Source organism: Carassius auratus, chromosome 32, assembly GCF_003368295.1.
Source record: "Carassius auratus strain Wakin chromosome 32, ASM336829v1, whole genome shotgun sequence".
NCBI classification, from domain to species: Eukaryota; Metazoa; Chordata; class Actinopteri; order Cypriniformes; family Cyprinidae; genus Carassius; species Carassius auratus.
Window position 1 is genome coordinate 26,874,430 of NC_039274.1, and position 20,956 is coordinate 26,895,385.

The following is a 20,956-nucleotide window of genomic DNA, read 5'->3' on the forward strand; positions in this document are numbered from 1 at the left end:
AAGGGAGGAACTCAGGTGCAGACAGGATTTACAACACAAACAGGTTTATTACAAAAAGGGGAAAATAAAAACCCACGAGGGGGAAAACAAGGACTAGGGCAGACACAAAAATAACTAAACAGGACTGATAAGGCAAGATAAACAAAGACTCAAAACTAGAGAACACTGACTACAAATAAACACTCACGGTATACAGGACACAGTATCTCAAGGGGTTACCGGGGTATAATCACGAATCACAATCACAAATCTTAGGGAACAATTCTCATCAGAGGTACACTTCTCACAAGACTGACCAGTAGGAATACATATGTGAAACAATGAACCGACGCAAGACAGAGCACACTAGGAGATCTAAATAGGGGGAACAATCAAGACACGACAGGTGGCACAGATGGGACAATCAAGACACGACTAGGTTAACAAGGGGGGCGGGGCAAGGGAACGAGACAACACAAGCACATGGCCCAAAGACAAGGCCATGCGCTTGTACACAAAACACGGGTCTGTCATGATCCTGCCTCAAGACTAGGAAAAATCAAGGACACGAGGGCAGAATCATGACACTTGCAGTGTATATAAACGAATATTGTTGGCTCCTTCTCAAAATGCTTTTGTTCCTCACTTTGGATAAAAGTCATTTGATCTTTTTCTCTCTATTTTAATTTGCATGGATGCAAACCAAAAGACAAGATTATTCATAACGAATGTATCATAAGTCTGGGATCAGAGCCACGTTTAAAGCCGTTTTGAATTCTGTATTAATGTTGCATCATCATTCAGTCACATGATCCTTCAGAAATCATTCTAGTATGCTGATTTGCTGCTCATTTCTTATTGATGGGCAGATATTAATGATGGGTCTTATTATTGTCAATGTTGTTAAGAAATTGTGAGCCCTAACATGCCTCACAACTGTTGGAAACAAGTAAAAAAAATAAAATAAACCATATTCTTCAGAGGGTGTGGCTTGATGAGGCAGTCCAGGCATCTGTTAAAATCTCATGAAACCTCCCCTTGTTAATCTCTGCAGATTTCTGAAAACCTGAAAGTCATTTATAGCTATTTATGTCCTGGAATCTTAACGCGCGCTTTCTAACAATACGCCTAGTGTAGCTTTTCCCATGTGTGTGCAGACCATGAATCAGTGTCGCTCATTGTCCTCCCCCATCCCATAATAGCACACTTCACTTCCATGCCAATCATCTGTCTATACCAGACACGAACTGACAAAGAGACAGCTGGTTAGTTTTACTGTAAAGTGCTTCCTGCTGGACTGAATGTATAAGCGCCAAATGAAGATGTATATTGTACATTTTAAATGAGTAAATTTGTTTGGTTTATTCATTTATTTTCGACAGGAATTGTGGCGTGTAATTGGTTGGTCATCTTCAGTTTGTGTTTCACCATGATGTGTACCTTTGACCCCACCGGACGGACCTTTGTGAAGCTGAAAGCAACTCGCCGCCGTCAGCGTAACCTCACAACATACACTCTCAGGTACAGTGCTTAACAGTGGTCATGCTAGCTTGTTTCGGGATATCTTTTGCAAAGTTTTACAATTCTCCCACCTTTTAAGTGTCCATTCATTAAATATTTTGTTCATTAATTATTTTGTTATTTCTATTATGCTTTATGCATCAAATAAAAGTGTAGTGTTTATTTCCCCTATTTAAATCCACACCATAGATTTTTTTTCACAGATTGCTAAAAGTGCACATTTTATGCAGTGTTGTTATTATTTACTGAAAATAAAACTTAAAAAAAATATATATACATTTTAATTGAAAATAATTGTATAAATTAAGTATAGGTTCTAAGTAAGTTGAAGTACAAAAAGAAAATACAAATATTACACATTTTAATTAAAAATAAATTAAAGCTAAATAAAAACGATTAAAAAGCAAAAACTAATAAAAATACAATCACTTAAACTAATTTTAAAATGAAGAACTTAAACTTGTTTTATTTCGATTAAGCAGCATTTATTTTAAGTGGAAGTACTTAAATCAAATAAATAAATAAAAGAAATATTTAAAAGTAGAAATATTAAAAAACAAAAATGAATAGAAAATGAGAAAAGCACATGAAATTACTATAATATTATAATTATAATTGAAAAAAAAATTAATGAATTCATGAATTGTGTACTGCTTTTTTGTTAAGTGCATTGAGTAAATATTATGTAAAATAAGTTTTCGTTTCATTTCATCAATCTCGTGCACATCTCATTTTTCAATATTAACTGGAATTGTGTATTTTATACAGTACAGACCAAAAGTTTGGACACACCTTTCATTCAAAGAGTTTTCTTTATTTTCATGACTATGAAAATTGTAGATTCACACTGAAGGCATCAAAACTATGAATTAACACATGTGGAATTATATATGGAATTATATACATAACAAAAAGAGTGTGAAACAACTGAAAATATGTCATATTGTAGGTTCTTCAAAGTAGCCTCCTTTTGCTTTGATTACTGCTTTGCACACTCTTGGCATTCTCTTGATGAGCTTCAAGAGGTAGTCACCTGAAATGGTCTTCCAACAGTCTTGAAGGAGTTCCCCGAGAGATGATTAGCACTTGTTGGCCCTTTTGCCTTCTGTCTGCGGTCCAGCTCATCCCTAAACCATCTGGATTGGGTTCAGGTCCGGTGACTGTGGAGGCCAGGTCATCTGGCGCAGCACCCCATCACTTTCCTTCTTGGTCAAATAGCCCTCGATGCCTTCAGTGTGACTCTACAATTTTCATAGTCATGAAAATAAAGAAAACTCTTTGAATGCGAAGGTGTGTCCAAACCTTTGCTCTGTACTGTATATACCGGTATGTGTATATATATATATATTGACCTATTATTCATGATATTGGCTTAGTTGGGTTTTATCTCTTTCAGACACAGGCTAGAAGAAGGTCAAGCCAGCAGCTGGAGCAGGAGACTCAAGTTCTTCATGTGCTGCACTCGAACAAAAGATACACAATCCGTAAGACTCCAACACCAACTCAGATACACACAGATGCCAGTTACTGTGAGAGCGTCTCACACACACACACACACACACATTCTCAGCAGAAGATGTTCTCTCTCAGGACGCTTACTCTGAGGTGGCCAGCTTGTTCGCCGAGTTTTTCCGGGATCTGGATATCGTGCCGAGTGACATCATCGCTGGCTTGGTCCTGCTCCGACAGAGACAGCGGGCCAAGAGGGCAGCCATCTTGGATCAGGTGTGCATTAGCTTGTCTTTAACATTACTTTTGATTGGATGATTATCCCTCACTGTCCAAATGATAACACTTTCTCTCTCTCTCTCTCTCTCTTTTCAGGGAAACAATGACGTTTTAGCCTTTCTGTCCGGGATACCTGTAACTCGCAACACTAAATACTTGGACCTCAAGAACTCGGTATTTGAAGAATACAATATATGTGTGTGCTTGTGTTGATGTATGTTTGTTATTTATGATGGTCTCCTTCTGTTTACAGTCTGAGATGGCCATGTATAAGGAGGTGTGTTACTACATGCTGTTTGCCATGGCGGCGTATGGCTGGCCTGTATATCTTTTAAGAAAACCAGCGTGTGGACTCTGCAAACTTGTCAGCACTTGCTCGTACGTTTAAATATGATATGTTTGTTCCACACAGTTGGTAGGAAATGAGATAAGAGCGAATAAGAGAGGCTCTTATAATGGTATAGTTACCTGATGTCATGTTTTTGGTAGACTTAGCTCTTTATTAAACCTAAAGCTGAATTAAACTAAAGTTGAAGCCTAGTCCTAACTACCAGGGGTGCGCGGCAATTAATTAAATTGTTGTCAAATATTAATTGATTTTTGAATTAATAATACATGACATGTCATGAGTATAATTATAAAATATATATGTCATTTATTATAAATTAGAACATGCAAAAATTGTGTGTGCGCGTATTTTGAACCACTGTGTTTTGCTCGTTTGTGTGGGAAAATTTTCGAATGATTTAAAATATAATAAAATACAAGATAAATACTTATAATAATTATTTTATATATTTTAACAAGTACAGGTCAGAATAAGTATGTTGTTTCTTTTTTACATAAATCTATCTGGAACATTATTTCACCTATATTTTAGCCTTTTATTTTCAAAAAGTTATTTGAAACATTAAAATGTGACATGTATGTATGTGTTTGTGTGTGTGTGTGTGTGTGTGTGTGTGTGTGTGTGTGTGTGTGTATATATATATATATATATATATATATATATATATATATATATAGTTTTTTTTTTCATTTTAGAATTGATATTTTACTTTTGTCATTTGATATTTGACTATTGTCATTGAGTGTATATATATATATATATATATATATATATATATATATATAATTTTAAGCATAATGTATAGTTAATGTGATTTATTGTCAATAAGAAATCACATTCTTATTTTATTTACATTTTATATATTTTTTAACATTGATAATATATATTTTTTTATAGGACATATAAATGAAATCAAATTACTTTTTTTTCCCTTCTGTCTCTTCTCTTTTCTTCTCTCTCTTGTCAGCTGTAACTCTTCAGTTTCAGGTTCTCGTCTCTCTCAGTCCATCACCGTTGAGGAGGATAACTGCTGTGGCTGTAACGTTCTTGCCATCCGACGTCAATTTCTGGACCGAGACCTTAAAGAGGTCCAGATTGTCTACACATCCTGCCATGATGCGGTATGGCATCTTAAATTAATTCCTCAGCCCCCGTCCTGCAGACTCCTGAGGCGTAATGTCTTGTGTGATAAATGTCTGTTCACAACACTGAGTCATCGCCAGACGAAAATAGTTCAATTTGAGAAGCCGTAGCTAAATTGATAAATGTGAAACGTGTGATTTATACAAGTTATTGTATGTATTTTTGATGGGATTTGCAGGTTTATGAGACGCCCTTCTTTGTAGCAGTCGATCATGCAAAGAAAAAAGTCGTGATCAGCATCAGAGGGACTTTGTCCCCTAAGGTGGGTCAACCACACGTGTACTTTTAACAGCTCTTTCTCATTTTACACATAACCTCGTGATGTCAGGCTTAATTATATCTTCATCCAATTAAAATACTAGTTGTTTATAAGCAGAATACTTGAGCAGTGACAAAAGAAAGTACTTTAACACACATTTTGAGGATAAAAATCTGACTGTAGTACTAAGCTATTGATTTGCTACAATCCTGTGCTAGTTTCATGTTTCTCAAATCACTCTGTGGTCTCTTCCATTTCACATAATAAAATAACTTGGACTCAAATCAATACTTCATGTCCATTTATTTATTTATTTGAGAAGTAGCCATATATGATGTACAGTGAGACAGTCAATATTTTAAAATAAAGCATTAATGGCTAGTTTGCTGTAAATTTGTTCCCCTTTTGCTGTCTTTCTCTGTCATTCTCAGGACGCTTTAACGGATCTTACGGGTGATTCTGAGCGTTTGCCTGTAGAAGAGCAGCACGGCACATGGCTCGGACACAAGGTGCTATAAAAACACATGCATATTGACACATATGAACGCAAAAACTTTGCACACTCATTCCCATGAATCTTTCATTTAGGGAATGGTTTATTCGGCTGAATACATAAAGAAGAAACTAGAGCAAGAAATGATTCTCTCTCAAGCCTTTGGGAGAGATCTGGTAAGTGTAAACACATGATTCTGCGCGTTATGGTTATTAATTTAGACATCACAGAGCTTACTTGTATTATTTTCCCACAGACTGCAAAAGTGTTCATATAATTTTCTAAAACTTATATGAAGCTTCACTTTGACGAAGCAGTTTTTCTCTACATGCATGCAACACACCAGCATTAAACGTCATTAAATACATGTCAGCACAGCTTATTAAAAATACAAATTCAGCACTGTTGAACCTTCTACAGGCTTTCTTTCCTCCCTTTAAATGCTATTATTAATAAATGACCAAAATCTAATATCAGACAACCTCTAATTTTGTATGTAACAACTTAAAAAAAGGCTGGATGTCTGCCTGTTTTAAGTAAAAGAATCTGAGATTCATAATTCATTTTAAGAGCATATTGGGTTGTTCTGTATGAATATACAGTATTCATTTTATTTGTGCAGGTCTTAAAATGTCTCCGTTTATTTTTTAGTATCAGATGAGTAACGAGACGAAACTTAGACAACTTCAGACAACATTTGCATGATATGATGTGACACTAAAAGCCCCGGATCGTGGTGTTTGTGTGTGTCTCAGGGTAAAGGGACGATGCACTACGGGCTGGTGATTGTGGGTCACTCTCTTGGTGCGGGTACGGCTGCCATCCTGTCCTTCCTCCTCCGGCCGCAGTATCCTTCACTGCACTGCTATTCCTACTCCCCTCCCGGCGGCCTGCTCAGGTCAGTGTGACCTCTCGATTGTTGATCTGGCATCCGTTTTACACTACATTTTTATAGAGAAAGCTGAGAACTCATCGCCTCTGAGAGAGAGAGAAACAGTGTCTGGCCGTCACCGAAGCATGATGACATTAGATAAGAGATCTGATGTGTTAAAGGATTGTTTTGTGCCAAAATCAACTTATTGTCATTATTGTTACAATTGGATGTCGTTCCAAAACTGTATTATTTTCTTTCTGCTCCGAATCATACATTTAGAAGTTCGGTTTCCACTCCAGGAAAGTGAATCGTCATTTATAAGCTCTAAAAAAAGCATCATAAAAATAATCTTCTGAAGCCATCGTCGTCATTAAAAAACCATAATGGCATTGGTTATTTTATTTTGATTATTTTACTAAATTTGAAAGGGATTTGTCACAAGCTATGGATCTTCTTCTCTGTAATGCAATTTGTTGTGGGAAATCTTAGCCCAAAAAACATGCATAGATGCACAAATCCACAGGATGCACTAATCTTTTATTTGAGTTGAGAGTCAAAATGTTTTCTGAGTTTTTGGTTTAATTCAGTAGGTTAATGGCAAAACTCTTACCTGCCACACTGACATATTCTTTGTGAATCTAAATATAAAGTCATCATTAAATTGTGTGTTGAACCTCACATTTCACTCTGAAATCTGTCACATTATGGCAGAAGAAGAACAGATTGTAAACTGTTTTTATGTTGACCTATTCTGAACACAAGCTTCGGTTTCTGTTTAATTCGTAGTGAGGATGCAATGGAGTACTCGAAAGATTTCGTCACCTCAGTCGTGTTGGGAAAAGATCTGGTCCCCAGGTAAGTGAGTGTTCAGTTGTGCTCGGATGCGTTTATAAGTCTGAGCAGACCCATGTTAATGTTTGCTGTTGTGTTCGTTCAGGATTGGCCTCTCTCAGCTTGAGGGCTTCCGTCGCCACTTACTTGAAGTCCTACAGAAGAGTGATAAACCAAAGGTGACCTGCTTAAACTGGCTTATTCCCAGAGTCTCAGTGTGCGTTCAGTTTTGTTGAAAAGAACAGTTACTGTTTACTGTTACTATTATATTGATTCCATTCCAATAATGTGATACAGTTCTAAGGGAACACAACTGAATAACACTATAAAGGAAAGAACATTTATACCTTGATAAATGTTTTTTTTTTTTACACACACCTTGCTTTGAATTTTCTTTATTCCCTTCAGTCACTGGCATGTTTGGACACAATATGATCTTCAATCACTCTATTATTATTATTGCACAATTAGGAGGATCACGGCCCTCACAAGAAGTGGTTACGTTTTCTATAATGAACAGTTGACTGTACACTGAAATAAATGTGTACATTTGTACAAGTGTGTACAGAATCAAGAATTCTAGAGGGTCTATGCATGTGGGTGATGGCGCAGGAGCATTTATTATCATTGAAGTGTTCCATAATTAACTGTCCTCATTATATCGATCACATTGGGCTTTTCCCTTATCCTTTTCCTCTGGGCGAATAAAGTCAATTATAAATAATGTTACTATTTATAACCACAGATGTGGGATTTTTTTGCACTGCAAACTGATTTTTCTTTTTTACGTCTCTTTTCTAGTTCACTAATTGGACCATTAAACTTTTTTCTCAAGGTTGTGGCTTTGAGCTTTTAATTTGCGTGCAGTTTAAAAAATACACTACCATTCAAAGGTTTGGAATCAGTAAGATGTAAAAAAAAAAAAAAAAGAAATGGTGTTTTGCAAGTTTTTTTTTTTTTTTTTACTAGTTATAGAATAACAAATAGCAATTTCTGAAAATGTACTCACCCTCAGGCCAGAGTTTGTTTCCTCATTGTAACAGATTTGGATTAATTTTTTTTTGGGAGATCCTTCACAGTGAATGGGTGCCGTCAAAACGAGTTTAACCACTGAACTGATTAAAACCACAGTAATCCGCAGGTAACTCCAGTCGATCAGTTCACATCTTGTGAAGTGAAATGCTGCATGTTTATAAAAAAAAAAAATCCATCTATACTTTTCAATCTTCACACCGTTGCTTTCTCCAGTGAAAAAATCATCTTGTCTGAATCAGAAGAGAAATATGCACAGACCAGCACTGTTTACTAGCAAATACAGTTCTAAACAAACATATCGGTGGATTTTAATGGGGCTGGGCTTTTTAAATTGGAAGAAGCGTTATCATGTGTTACAGAATCATATTTTGGCGAGAAGTGATGTTTTAATGTTAATGATGAATTTGTTTCTTACAAATATTCATATTTTTACTTCACAAGACATTAACCAATAAACTGGAGCCTTGTGGATTACTTGTGAATTATTGTGATGTTTTTATCAGCTATTTGGCTCACTGTTTGGGCACCCATTCACTGCAGAGGATCCATTGGTGATGTAATGCTAAATATGTCCAAACTTGTTCAGATGAAGAAACAAGCTCATATACATCATGGCTGGCACAGAGTACATAAAAAAAAATCTTATTGACCATAAACTTTTGAACAGAACAGTACTTCATATTAGGGCTTACATAACTTATAGTAGACCAGCTGTCCAGAAAGTAGTCACCTACTCAGTTTAGCTTATATAAATGACTCACCACTAACCAAACAACTTTTTTTGCTATTTCTATCAAATCCAACACTGCAATGACGTGCATCTGAGATGATGCATGAAAGAAATGAAGGCCAGATTAACTCAGTTTGCATCCTGAACAGCGTCTTATATCTCACTTATATGTTCTGCCAGGCTCTGATTAATTTCAGGGAACTTTGTGAGAAATTTGGCCTCTATGTGATGCATTTCTGCATAATCGCACTGCTGCTTTGCTGGATAGCTGCTCTCAGCAGGAAATGATGCTTGAAATGCTGCCTGCGTAGGCAGCTCACTAGGTTTTGGAACAGAGCCTGTAAGTTTCTTTTTCGATTGTTTATTTCAGTGGCGGATTATTGCTGGGGGTACAAAGTGCATCCCTAAATCAGAGCTACCCCTGGATGAGGAAGCCCCTGTATCTCAGGGCGTGACCCCCTCTAACTCCCGCCTGTGGCTGCACCCCAGTGACCTGAGCATCGCCCTGTCAGCCTCCACGCCGCTCTATCCACCGGGACGGGTCATTCATGTGGTGCACAACCACCCGCCTGAGATCTGGTGAGTAGAGAGGAAGTAAATTAAATGGATTAGTGGGACAAGAAAATGGGTTTCTTCTTTTCAGATATAGGGTACACTACAGTGGCCCAGTACAATATTGACATTTTTTTTTATAGATTCTGCTTGTTTAAGATTTCCTGCTTGTTAATTTAGCTGTAGGAAAAGATGTAAATGGGCACATAAACAGAAGTGTGTTTGAAGTTTAAAAATGTACACTATTCTTCAAAAGTTTAGATTCAGTAAGTTTTTGAAAGCAGTATTTTATGCTCACCATAGCTGCATTTATTTGATAAAAATTGTAATAATGTCCAATATTATTTTTTATTTAAAACAACTGTTTTCTATTTGATGATATTTTAAACTGTAATTTATTCCTGTGGTGCAAAGCTGAATTTTCAGCATCATTCCTCCAGTCTTCAGAGTCACATGATCCTTCAAAAACCATTCTAATATGATTTGCCGCTTAAGAAACATTTATTATTATCAATGTTGAAAATAATTATGATGCCTTTTTATGGGGTTTGTGTGTGTGTGTGTGTTTATTGTGTACAAGTGTTTCATTATTGATCAATTTAATGCAGCTGAATATATGTATTTATTTATTTATTTATGTATTTAAAAAATCGGACTTACCTTAAACTTTTGAACAGTAATGTAAGTACTACTAGTAAGTATAATCAATATTTGGAAAATGTGTGTCTCTTGGGCAAATCTTTCAGACGTGCAGTGTTTTTACCCCAAAAAATAAAAGGTTTGTTCTTTAGAAATAAGTTTTTTTTTTTATTAAACCTTTTTTCTTTTCTTTTTTTACTTTGATGGCAGTTGGGGGTCTACAAAAAATACAGGTCTATTGAAATGCAAATGTTGCTAAGGTGATAATTATTTATTTGTTAGTTACAGAGGTTTTTTTTCCTCAAAATTACTCTTCAAATCATGATTTCAATAGTGCAGACAAATAACACATGGTCTCTCTGTGGACTTCTACATGTTTGGAAATAGCTTTTTTAATTCAATTCGGTGCTGCTATGAGGACTGGGACCTTTCATTTCCAGTAATGAACTTTGCATGCATCACATCCTGCATTTATCTGAGTCAAAGTTTGGCTAGAGTCTACGCAGTTTTACTGTAAGTCTGATATTCCTCATACCATCTCTCTCTCTCTCTGGCTCTATGTAGTTGTGGTCAGGAAGAGCCCACTTACTCCGCTCTATGGGGGGATAACAAGGCCTTTGATGAGGTCATCATTTCTCCAGCCATGCTGAATGAACACATGCCCCATGTGGTGATGGATGGCGTCAACAAGGTGTGTGGTTTTATATTCATGTGTGTTTTGTGCATGTTTTCCTGGCTAACTCTTGCTAAATGCAAAGTTATGTTCATCTTCATTCTGGGCAAATCTGAGTAACAAGGTAAATGCAATAAGAATATGAAATAAAATAGCAAACTTTCCACTAGGACTGGAGAATATATAAAATATTTCTAAAATAAATACAGTGATTTTGCATAATAAAAATATTGGGATTATTTTGATGCGCTTGTATTGAAGTTTCCTTGAGTCTCATTAGTCTAGTTTTGCAATCTTTGCTTGGCTTATGATTTTTATATGAGTATGAGACCATTAAGGTAAAGCTGTTTTAATAATGCATCTGATTCAACTTTAGTAACAAATTTTGAATTGGCTATTTTGATTAATTTCTGTAATTCAGTTCAGTCTATCCATTTCAGTCAATTGATGCAAAAGTCAAAACAATGATTCATTTGCATCATCCCTCAAAAAAAACAAGTCTCTCTGTGTGGTTAGAAATGTTTTTAATAAATTAAATTTGTGCTGTATTTAAACATTTTGAATCATAGTTTCTTTGATTGGGAGAAAATGACCAAAATGACCAAGCCATTTCAGAAGTAATAATATTCAGAAATATTGCATTTATAAAGCTGTCCAAATGAATTCTTAGCCATGCATATTACTAATCAAAAATTAAGTTTTGATATATTTACAGTAGGAAATGTACAAAATATCTTCATGGAATATGATCTTTACTTAATATCCTAATGATTTCTGGCATAAAAGAAAAATCTATAATTTTTTCCCATACAATGTTTTTTTGGCTATTTCTAAAAATACACCCCTGCGACTTAAGACTGCTCCAGGGTCACACACACACAAAATGTTACCAAAAAGTACCAATGGATTCTGGAGTGCCCAGATCTGTCTTTGTTATCAGAATGGGTTTGGGGTCATTGAATCAGTTGCTTGGATGGCTTTTGGGCTGCAGGGGACAGGTATATGTGTTGCAGGTCTGTGTCAACATCTTGTGTATTCTGTCTGGACATTCACGTCTTTGTTTTTGTTTTTGTCTGCCGTCAACAGGATTCCACGAACATAAAAGCATTTCTGGCATGGCTGTTCCTTCTTCCTATTGCTATTACTATTGCTCATATTTAAGGATAGGAGTTTGTTCAGACCCCTAATCTAAAGTATTCAACTTTGGGTGCATAACTTGTCCTGCTGCAAATCTAGCTGCTCTTAATTTGTTTTGTTTTCTTTTGAAAGTATGTTCCTTTGTTCTTATGCCTGTTGTATGGTAATGTGTTGGTTTGTCTTCACAGGTGCTGGAAAACCCATATTTAATTTCAGAACTGATTGCTGCACAGTTTGGAAACCAGAGAGCTAGCATCCAAGCGTGTGTTTCTGTCCCTAACGCACTCCCAGATCCCTCTCTAACACCTCTCTCTTCAGATGAATGTTTTATGGTTACAGAAACAGGCTCTACTTCTCAGACTCCCAGTGAAACAGTTTCTGTCCAGCCACGAGCTTCAGACACTCACAGGAACGGTTTATCGCTCGATAATACTGTCAGTCTTCAAGCAGTTTCCAAGTCAGACCCTCAGAACACTATCACAGAAACTCTCACCCCTGTTATGTCTGTCACTGTAGATGCATCTTCAATTAGTTTAGATATAAAGCCAGGAGACAGTTTCTGTGTCCTTCAACAACCATCAACATGTCCATCTCAGTCTGAATCCCCAACGGTTGCATGTGCTCCCATAAACACTGGCCAGTTGAACATTACATTAACCTCTACATTAGAAATGCCCTCATCTGTCCAAGACTCAACCATTGCCTTTAAAGGCTCTATATCTTCCAAAGTGACAGATGAGTCCCCAACTCAATTCCAGCAGACAACTTCCCAAAGTATCACTCCATTTCCAAACACATCAGATTCCCCATCTCTGTTGAAAACCAGCATAGATCCAGGCTTTTCAGAGATCTCCTCAACCGGACTAATGTCTAAAAGCACATCAGCTGATCTCTCAGCCGAGAACGATTCTGCAGAATCTGACATTTTTGATAACACACCTTTAACTTCTCCTCAGTCTAGATTGAGTTTCTCGACTGCTCGATCTGAAAAGACCACTTTTAGTGCCACATGTTACATCTCAAGCCTCTGATATACACTACAGATCAAAAGTCTGGGGTCAGTTATATATGTGTGTGTGTGTGTGTGTGTGTGTTTGTGTGACCCTGGAACACAAAACCAGTCTCTCTGTTTTCAGGTTCTCAAAATTGAGATTTATAAATGATAAGCTTTCCATTGATGTATGGTTTATTAGGATCAGACAATATTTGGCAGAGATACAACTGTTTGAAAATCTGGAATCTGATGATGAAAAAAAATTAAAATATTGAGAAAATCACCTTTAAAGTTGTGCAAATAAATCTCTTAGCAATGCATATTACTTATCAAAAATTAAGGTTTAATACATTTACTGTTGTAAAAAAATATATATCTTCATGGAACATAATCTTTACTTAATATCCTAATGATTTTTGGCATAAAAGAAAAATCTATAATTTTGACCCATACAATGTTTTTTTGGCTATAGTTACAAATATACCCCAGTGACTTAAGACTGGTTTTGTTGTCTTTGGTCACACACACACACACACACACACACACACACATACACACACACACACACACATATACACATAAACCTAATACTTTTATTCAACAAGATATTTATCAAGTTAAACAAATTATATTTCAAAAAAATGTCATTTTCTTTACTTAATATTCATCAAAGGATCCTGAAAAAGCATCAGTTTCCACATCAATATTAAGCAGCACGACTGTTTTCAACATTATTAATTAAAATAAATATTTCTTGAGAATCATATTAGCCTATTAGAATTATTATTGAAGGAAAATGTAAATTGTAATACTTTTACTGTATTTTTCTTTTTTTTATGGTGAAATGGGTCAACATAATAGAGTTATTCCAAATACATAAAAATCTGACCAACCCCAAAGTTTTGAATGGCAGTGTATGTCACACAATGTACAGTACAACCAAATGCATGTGCTTTCTTCCTTTGCAGCTCATAATCTCTGTTCGTCGCTGCCGGAAATATCCATCAGCTCGAGCTTTGGGCATCTGTGGTGTCATTCTCTTCCTTTCTGCAGGTTCCTGGTCTCTCTGTCAGTTCTTCTTAACTTCCTGTTTTGATCTCTGGTTTATGCTTTAGCAGTTTGCAGCAGGATTTTGATTGCAGCTTTTGTCCCTCTGCGTGCGCCTTGAGTTTGTCACCTGGTCTTTTACGTTTGGTGCATTACTCTTGGAGGTGGATTCATTTAGGCCTGTGGTGCTTCTTGCGGGGGGCATCAGTGTTTGTTTACCCTGCTTGTTGGTGGTGGTAGTTCTGCCTCAGAGGGCACATTTAAAGGAACAGTGAACATTGTGTCATCATTTACTCACCCTAATGTTGTTCCAACATATATGACCAGGATAAAAATCTCATCATATCATTTTATTTTATTTTATTATTTTTTTTGGCTGTAATATTGGAGAAGAATCTGAATGTCTGCAGAAAATGTGCTAAATGGACCATTGGATTAAAAATCAATGTTTACTCACTAATCATTTGAGCTAACATGTAGTTTACCGTTCATTTGAGATGCTTTTTTATATTATTATTACTAAAATGTATTCAGTTGCTTTTATTTTAAATAAATGGTTTTGTGCAATTATTTTGTTATTGTTTGTAGTATGCAGGTTGTATTTTTTTATTATTATTATTATTTTTATTTTTTTTGCATGCTACATGTACATCATTATTTACACAGTTTCTTCCATTGCATTTCATTATATCCATTTACTTATATTTGTCTCTAATTTACTGATTATTGTCTCTAACTCTATACATACTCATGTTTCCACACATTAATAAAGAAATATGCATTATTATTTTGTGGGTGTTGGACTTCTACCTTTGTTGTTCCACTCAACTTTGTCCTTGTTGATTGTCCTGCTGGATTTGTGTCCATCGTGCACATAATACAGATCATTTTATGTCACTCTGTAATTGTGTTTAAAATTAAGAAATATTCTTATGTAAAGTGTTACGCTTGATGGCTCAGTTACACTTGGTGTCAAAAAATATGAAAGTAATTTTAATTGAATATCAAAAGCATTCAATCTTCCTAGTATGTTTACAAAGTATTTATTTTGATTCGTTTTGTTCAAATAAATTTATGCTTCAATAATCTGTAGTTAACATTGTATGTGATAAAAAAAAATGTGTATCTTAAAATTGCGCTTTACCTTATAAAAATGTTTTGAGGTGCATTTATTTCATCTTGATATCATATAATACATAAATAAGATTTTTCACAATTTCAAGTAGGCTGTGAGACCTGCTTGTTTCTGTCTATTCATTCATTTATTCATGTGTATTTTATTTTTTTTTAACTGCCTTGTGTTTCTCTTTTCCTCTATATCCTGCAGGTTTTGGAAAACTATAATAAAGGGAAGACAGCTTTACTGTCTGCTGCTAAAATAATGGTTAGTCCTACAGAAGTGGACCTGAATCCAGAAACGGTTTTCCTCGATGCGTCTAGTTCACCGCAGCCCACGCCTGCCACACATCACCGCAGAAACAGTAGTGTCCGGTGAGTCACGAGGGCCGATCAGTGTTTGAAACCACCTGACTGACCAATCACACCACACCAATGAGTGATCAATGATGTAGTTATTCTTTAGGTGTTTTAAGCATTTCTTATCATCTGATTTTAACACTATTTGCCTGTCCTTCTCACTCATGCCGACTGCAGAGGTACAGTGTATGGTGCTACACAGTTCCCCCCTCGTCCTCTTTGGTTCAGTAGAAAAGATCAGCCTAGATTTTAGTTACATTAGTGTTGCCTAACCACAAACCTATTCTTTCCCCTCTTTCAAAATTTTTCCTTCCTTTTTCCTGTTCTCTGCTCATATATATGTAATATTTAATAACATTTGTATTATTTATATAATTTATAATATTTAAATGATTTTTTTTTTCATCAAACTTTTTATTTTGACTCTATTTTATGGCATTTTTTTATGTTTTAATTTAATTGAATTACTTATGGATCCCCTCCCATCTGCTATCACACTTTTATTTAATTCCCCTCATTTTATTTGTCATCACCCTTCTCTTTCTTCCCTCCATGCTGTCTGTCTCTCTGGTCTCTGTTTATTTACTGTACATGCTACTCTACACCTGTGCCCACTTCCTGTCTTGTCCTGCTGTAGTTCCTGTGCCCGCTCTGAGATCTCGCTGGATGGCTTCTCGGAGTGTCCGCCTCCTCCTGTCCCCGTGGTGCTCACCGGCGCTCGTGAGCGATTGGCCGTGGAGCTGCGGGAGCGAAAAGCCCCCTTGGCCATCATGGAAAGTCTTTCTGACGCCGAATCCGTCTACAGCTTGGACTCCCGACGATCATCTGCTGCCCTGAGAGGCTCGCCCTGTCTGGGGAGTCTACCTTTCCCTTTGGATGCCCCCATCCCAGAAGAGAATCCGTCGCTGAGCTCTCGCACAGAGCTGCTGGCCGCAGACGGCTTGGACCTTGAATTGGGGGAGGCTGGCCCATACTGCCCTACTCCTCCAGAACTGGAAGTACCTTCCAATGATGCAAGACATCTCAACACCCACATCAGCGGGCACCTCTCTCCACTCTCCCTTGGACAAACTATCGTAAATCAGCCAGCCAGCCCGGGCAAGAAGTCCCGGTGGTCTTCAGGAACACCTGTGGCTTGCCAGCCGTCCGCTGTTCCTAACAGTCAAGAATCCTGCCCAGTAGCATCCCGGACTGGTTCAATGCCAGAAACACCCGAGGATAGAGTGTTTGAGGAGGGAGAGGTAGAGAGTGGCCGGTCCCAGACTCTTCCACCAGTTCGGCCGCTGTCCAACGGCACTCCCAGTCAGGCGGTCCTAGAGTTCGCCCAGTACCTGGACTCTCTGTTTAGGCTCGACGGCAGTAGCTCTCCACCCCTCGAGCTGTCCGATGCAGAATCCGAGTCTGGACGGGGATCGTTCAGTCAGGCTGAGGAACACCATGCAGATCAGTGTGTGAAAGACATGGACAAGGACAGGCAGCTTCTGGCTAGAGCTACTCTAGAGCCCAACTTGGTTCCCAAGCCCCCTCGCACGTTTGCCGGCTCAGCTGACGCTTCCTCCGGCATCTCGCTTTCTCCATCCTTTCCACTCTCATCCTCTGGAGAACTCAATGACTTCTCTCCTTCTGATGGAGTGCCACCTGCCAACCATACGTCTGCACTACGAACTTCCCCTGCTACTCCCAACCCCAAGGAAACTCCGTTGTCGTCTATGGTGTAGCTGCCCACTTTCCACAGTGCACTGCTCTCCTTTTCCATCTATTTATTTTACCCTTTGGTTTCCTTCCCCAACACTATTCTTTGCTCCTTCTGAACCGATTGTTGAAACGTGCATGCGTAGCAACGCGGCCAGTCCAAGACTTCCAGACTTGTGGACCGTTAAGGATTCACCAAGAACAGAAGACCTCATTTTGTACTATTGTAAGACATGTCTGAATGCACTGTGTCTCGTTGCATCACCATTATGAAGTGTCCTAATCGCTGCCTGCAACACACAAGGGACTGAGAGGCCCCTTCGAACACTAAAGATGTTGCTAGCATATCAAGAAGCTTGCACAAATGACCCTACGTTCACATTGAATCCAATGTTACGGTTATGTTTACATTGACACTACAGAACACCAAGCTATCACAAGGGTTGGCAGGTTCATATAAGGGAAAGGCTGGGATAAGACTTAATCTTGAGTTACGGGGAGGGGCGCACACAACAAGCAGTGGGGTACATTTCCTCAGGACCTTGAAGAATGAAGAATCGGACAAAGACGTCTCAGGCGTAGGATGATAAATAGTTCATTTTGTTGGATTGTACTTTTTCAGTTTTTAATTGAAGATTGTGTGGAATGTGTGTAACTGGAGGCACTGACGGTTGGTGGACATCTATGAGTTCTCAATGTGCATGAGCAAATGCTGAATGCTTTTGCTAACTTTTGTCATCTCTTATTTGCATAAATCCACTTGAATTTACGCATGCAGGTTTTATATGATATTCTTTTTTCAACGATTGCCAAAAAAGCCAACTTCATACAAGTCAAATGTTTGAACTCTGTGAAATTAAAATATAATGATTTTATGTTTATATTATTATTTGTTTACGAACCACTGCCCGTAAATGCAAATGACATCAGGAAGAGTTGTTGAACGATATGAGTATTAAACGATATATGTCACAAAATGCGCCCTTTAAATGATTCGCCTGAATCTGCGATGTCTTTTACAGAGCACGAGACGCCTCGTTTGAGAAAATCTCTTTCGGGATGGTTATGATGTGCAATCAGTAGCAAAATAAGCATAGAGAGATTTCCTCTCATCTGCTTTTTTAAAAAATAATTTCTACTGTTGTTGCTACAATACAATAAATAGTGATTTATCTCAACGGCAAAATATTTTTAATAACTTAGACTTGCATTTTTTTATATCGTTTCAGGGTGAAGTGTTTGAGTTTTTGGGTGGGTGTGTGAAAAAGTACAGCGGTTTGTCACTGCAGAGCTTTGTGGGTCACAAAAGGGTCAAGTGTTTTATTTTGTATTCTGTCGATTGTTTTAGATCACAGTTCCAATGCTATTATGCTTTGATTGCATGTTATAATTTGTTAATGATTGGTTATAGGTTCTGCATGTGACAAAACCAAACTTAAAACTTCTTCGTTTGAGATTTTTTGAGATGTAATATAAATGATCAAATGTTTGGCATATATACCAAAATAAGCACTTATTTTCCTGTTCTTTTTTTTGCTGCTTTACTAAATAACTCATAACTTAAGCTGCGACTGCTGTACTTTTTCACACAAAAAGATGTGTATAGCACTGTCTTTTCACGTGAGTGTAAATACTGTCTTGTTTCCAGTTGTTGTGTTAAAAAAATATAGATATAAAATCAATGGGACTTATCAATAAAAAAATCTCTATCTTGTACCATAGTGATGACTTTATCTCAAATGTATAGCTATATTGATATATCTACGTTTAAATTATAAATAGAGAAAAAATGATGAGAATTCAGGAATGAAAATCTGATCCTGTGGCCATATGCTGACTTCAGAAAACATATAACGATTGAACATTCATTCTTGGAAAAAAGAAAAGAAAACTTTCTTCATGTTTGTCACTGCCCTGCCAGTCTTTCACTTTCAAGAATGAGAATGTATTTAAATGCACACACTTACACTGCCCTGCCTGTAATAGAATAAAACATATTGATCTCTGACTGACTTTGTTTCTCTTGACTGTGTTTATTAAACTGTCTAGGGGGATTGTGCTTGAACTTAGTTTACTATAATGTCACTATATATATATATATATAAGAATTCATTTTAAGGGCTGTTATCACATTATTTCTCTTCATTAAAAAAACCCTGAGAAATAAATAAATATAAAAATATAAAAAATATCATAAAAATATGAAAAATACAGACAAAAAGTATTTTCCTCTCCTAATGTAAATCTTTCAATGACCATTTGTTAAGTAAAAATATTTTCAAGAGTTTTTAGTTTAAAATGCTTACTGTATTACAATGATTTTAGTCTTGTCCCAACTCAAGGGTCTTGACCTTCTTGACTTTATATTGACAGTCTGTTGATATTTAATTTGAAATTCTCAATGTATTATTATTATTATATTATTCTCAATCCATACTCAATTTATATATGTATGTATGTATGTGTGTGTGTGTGTGTGTGTGTGTGTGTGTGTGTATATATATATATATATATATATATATATAGCTAATTTCAAAGACAATAAACATTCCTTATCATCTGGACCCTTTCTACACCATGACAAAAATAAATAAAAATAAAAAAACATCACAACATATTTTACTTGAATTCGTGGGAAATACAAGAATATAACAATTACCATAAGGTTCCATTTGTTGATATTAGTGAACTACATAAGTTATCAAACTAACAATGAAAAACATTTCTAAATTATTATTTATTAATTAATGTTAATTTGAACATTTACTAATAAATTAATAAAATAAAAAGTTTAACACTTAAATATACCTGAGCTAACGTTGAACAATGAACACCAGCATCACATGGAGACAGTGTTTAAAAAGGGTCAAAGCCGACTTTATTTTCTAAGAAGGCTGAGGTCATTTAACATCTGCTGTCCTCTATTGTGCAACGTCTATCAGACAGTGGTGGCAAGTGCTCTGTTTTTTGCTGTGGTGTGCTGGGGAGAGGGTGCTCGCATGGGAGATCTAAATCGAGTTAACAAATTGATTAAGAAAGCAGGTTCGGTTGTGGGGACTGAATTTGATGTGATCGAGCACGTGGCTGAGAAAAGAATGCTATCTAAGCTAAAATCAATCATGGACAATCCCTCACATCCAATCCATGTGCTGGGGTTGATCAATAAGAGCACCTTCAGCCATAGGTTGATTGCACAAAAGTGCAAGTCTGAACGTACAAGGAAGTCCTTTGTACCAGCGGCCATTAGAAGGTTTAATGTGTTATGAATATTCATATGTTACTGAATATTCTATATTTACTTCTGTTATTGAATATTCTGTACTGAATATGCATCTGTTACTGAATATTCTATATAGGTATTATTATTTATTTTTGGTTGTTGTTGTTTAACTGTAGATTGGTTTGAAGTAGGCTAATTTGTTCTGTTAAATGTGGTGTCTGAGTGTTAAGCTGCCGTGACAATATAATTTCCTGCAAAGGATCAATAAAGTATCAACAAACAACAAACAAACAAACAAAGTTGTATTGTTAACAAAGATTCATAAATATTGTACCAAAGATGTGTCTTATTTAGTTTAACTTATTGTAAAGTGTAACAGAATTATAGAAAATGAATTGGAAAAAACAGCTCATTATTTTTTTTGCCCATTTGAATTTTTAAACCTAGTGTTTATGGGTATTGTAGAATAAAAATAAAAAAGGAAATCCGCCTTATTTACATGTATGTAAACTAAATGTAGCTAATAGAAGTGGTAGGTTAATTGAATAATATTTCTTACGATGACAAACCAGACTGTATAAAAA

At 36.5% G+C, this 20,956-nt stretch overlaps 1 protein-coding gene across 2 annotated transcripts in view; it reads left to right on the plus strand.

Moving 5' to 3' along the window:
- Positions 1-19,164, plus strand: part of dagla (diacylglycerol lipase, alpha) — a 37,636-nt gene extending 18,472 nt beyond the window's left edge. Inside the window, exons 5-20 of one of the 2 annotated variants that reach the window (XM_026216163.1) lie at positions 1,362-1,500; positions 2,897-2,984; positions 3,091-3,225; positions 3,325-3,402; positions 3,482-3,606; positions 4,545-4,698; positions 4,899-4,982; positions 5,411-5,488; positions 5,568-5,648; positions 6,228-6,370; positions 7,133-7,201; positions 7,284-7,356; positions 9,313-9,521; positions 10,698-10,824; positions 15,312-15,475; positions 16,098-19,164. In XM_026216163.1, coding sequence (XP_026071948.1) covers positions 1,362-1,500; positions 2,897-2,984; positions 3,091-3,225; positions 3,325-3,402; positions 3,482-3,606; positions 4,545-4,698; positions 4,899-4,982; positions 5,411-5,488; positions 5,568-5,648; positions 6,228-6,370; positions 7,133-7,201; positions 7,284-7,356; positions 9,313-9,521; positions 10,698-10,824; positions 15,312-15,475; positions 16,098-17,178 — 2,828 coding nt within the window. In that variant the 3' untranslated portion in view covers positions 17,179-19,164. Of the gene's footprint in view, positions 1-1,361; positions 1,501-2,896; positions 2,985-3,090; positions 3,226-3,324; positions 3,403-3,481; positions 3,607-4,544; positions 4,699-4,898; positions 4,983-5,410; positions 5,489-5,567; positions 5,649-6,227; positions 6,371-7,132; positions 7,202-7,283; positions 7,357-9,312; positions 9,522-10,697; positions 10,825-12,131; positions 13,081-15,311; positions 15,476-16,097 lie in introns of those variants that run through there. The other variant, XM_026216164.1, reaches the window with a different exon arrangement.
- The last annotated feature ends 1,792 nt before the right edge of the window (positions 19,165-20,956 follow it).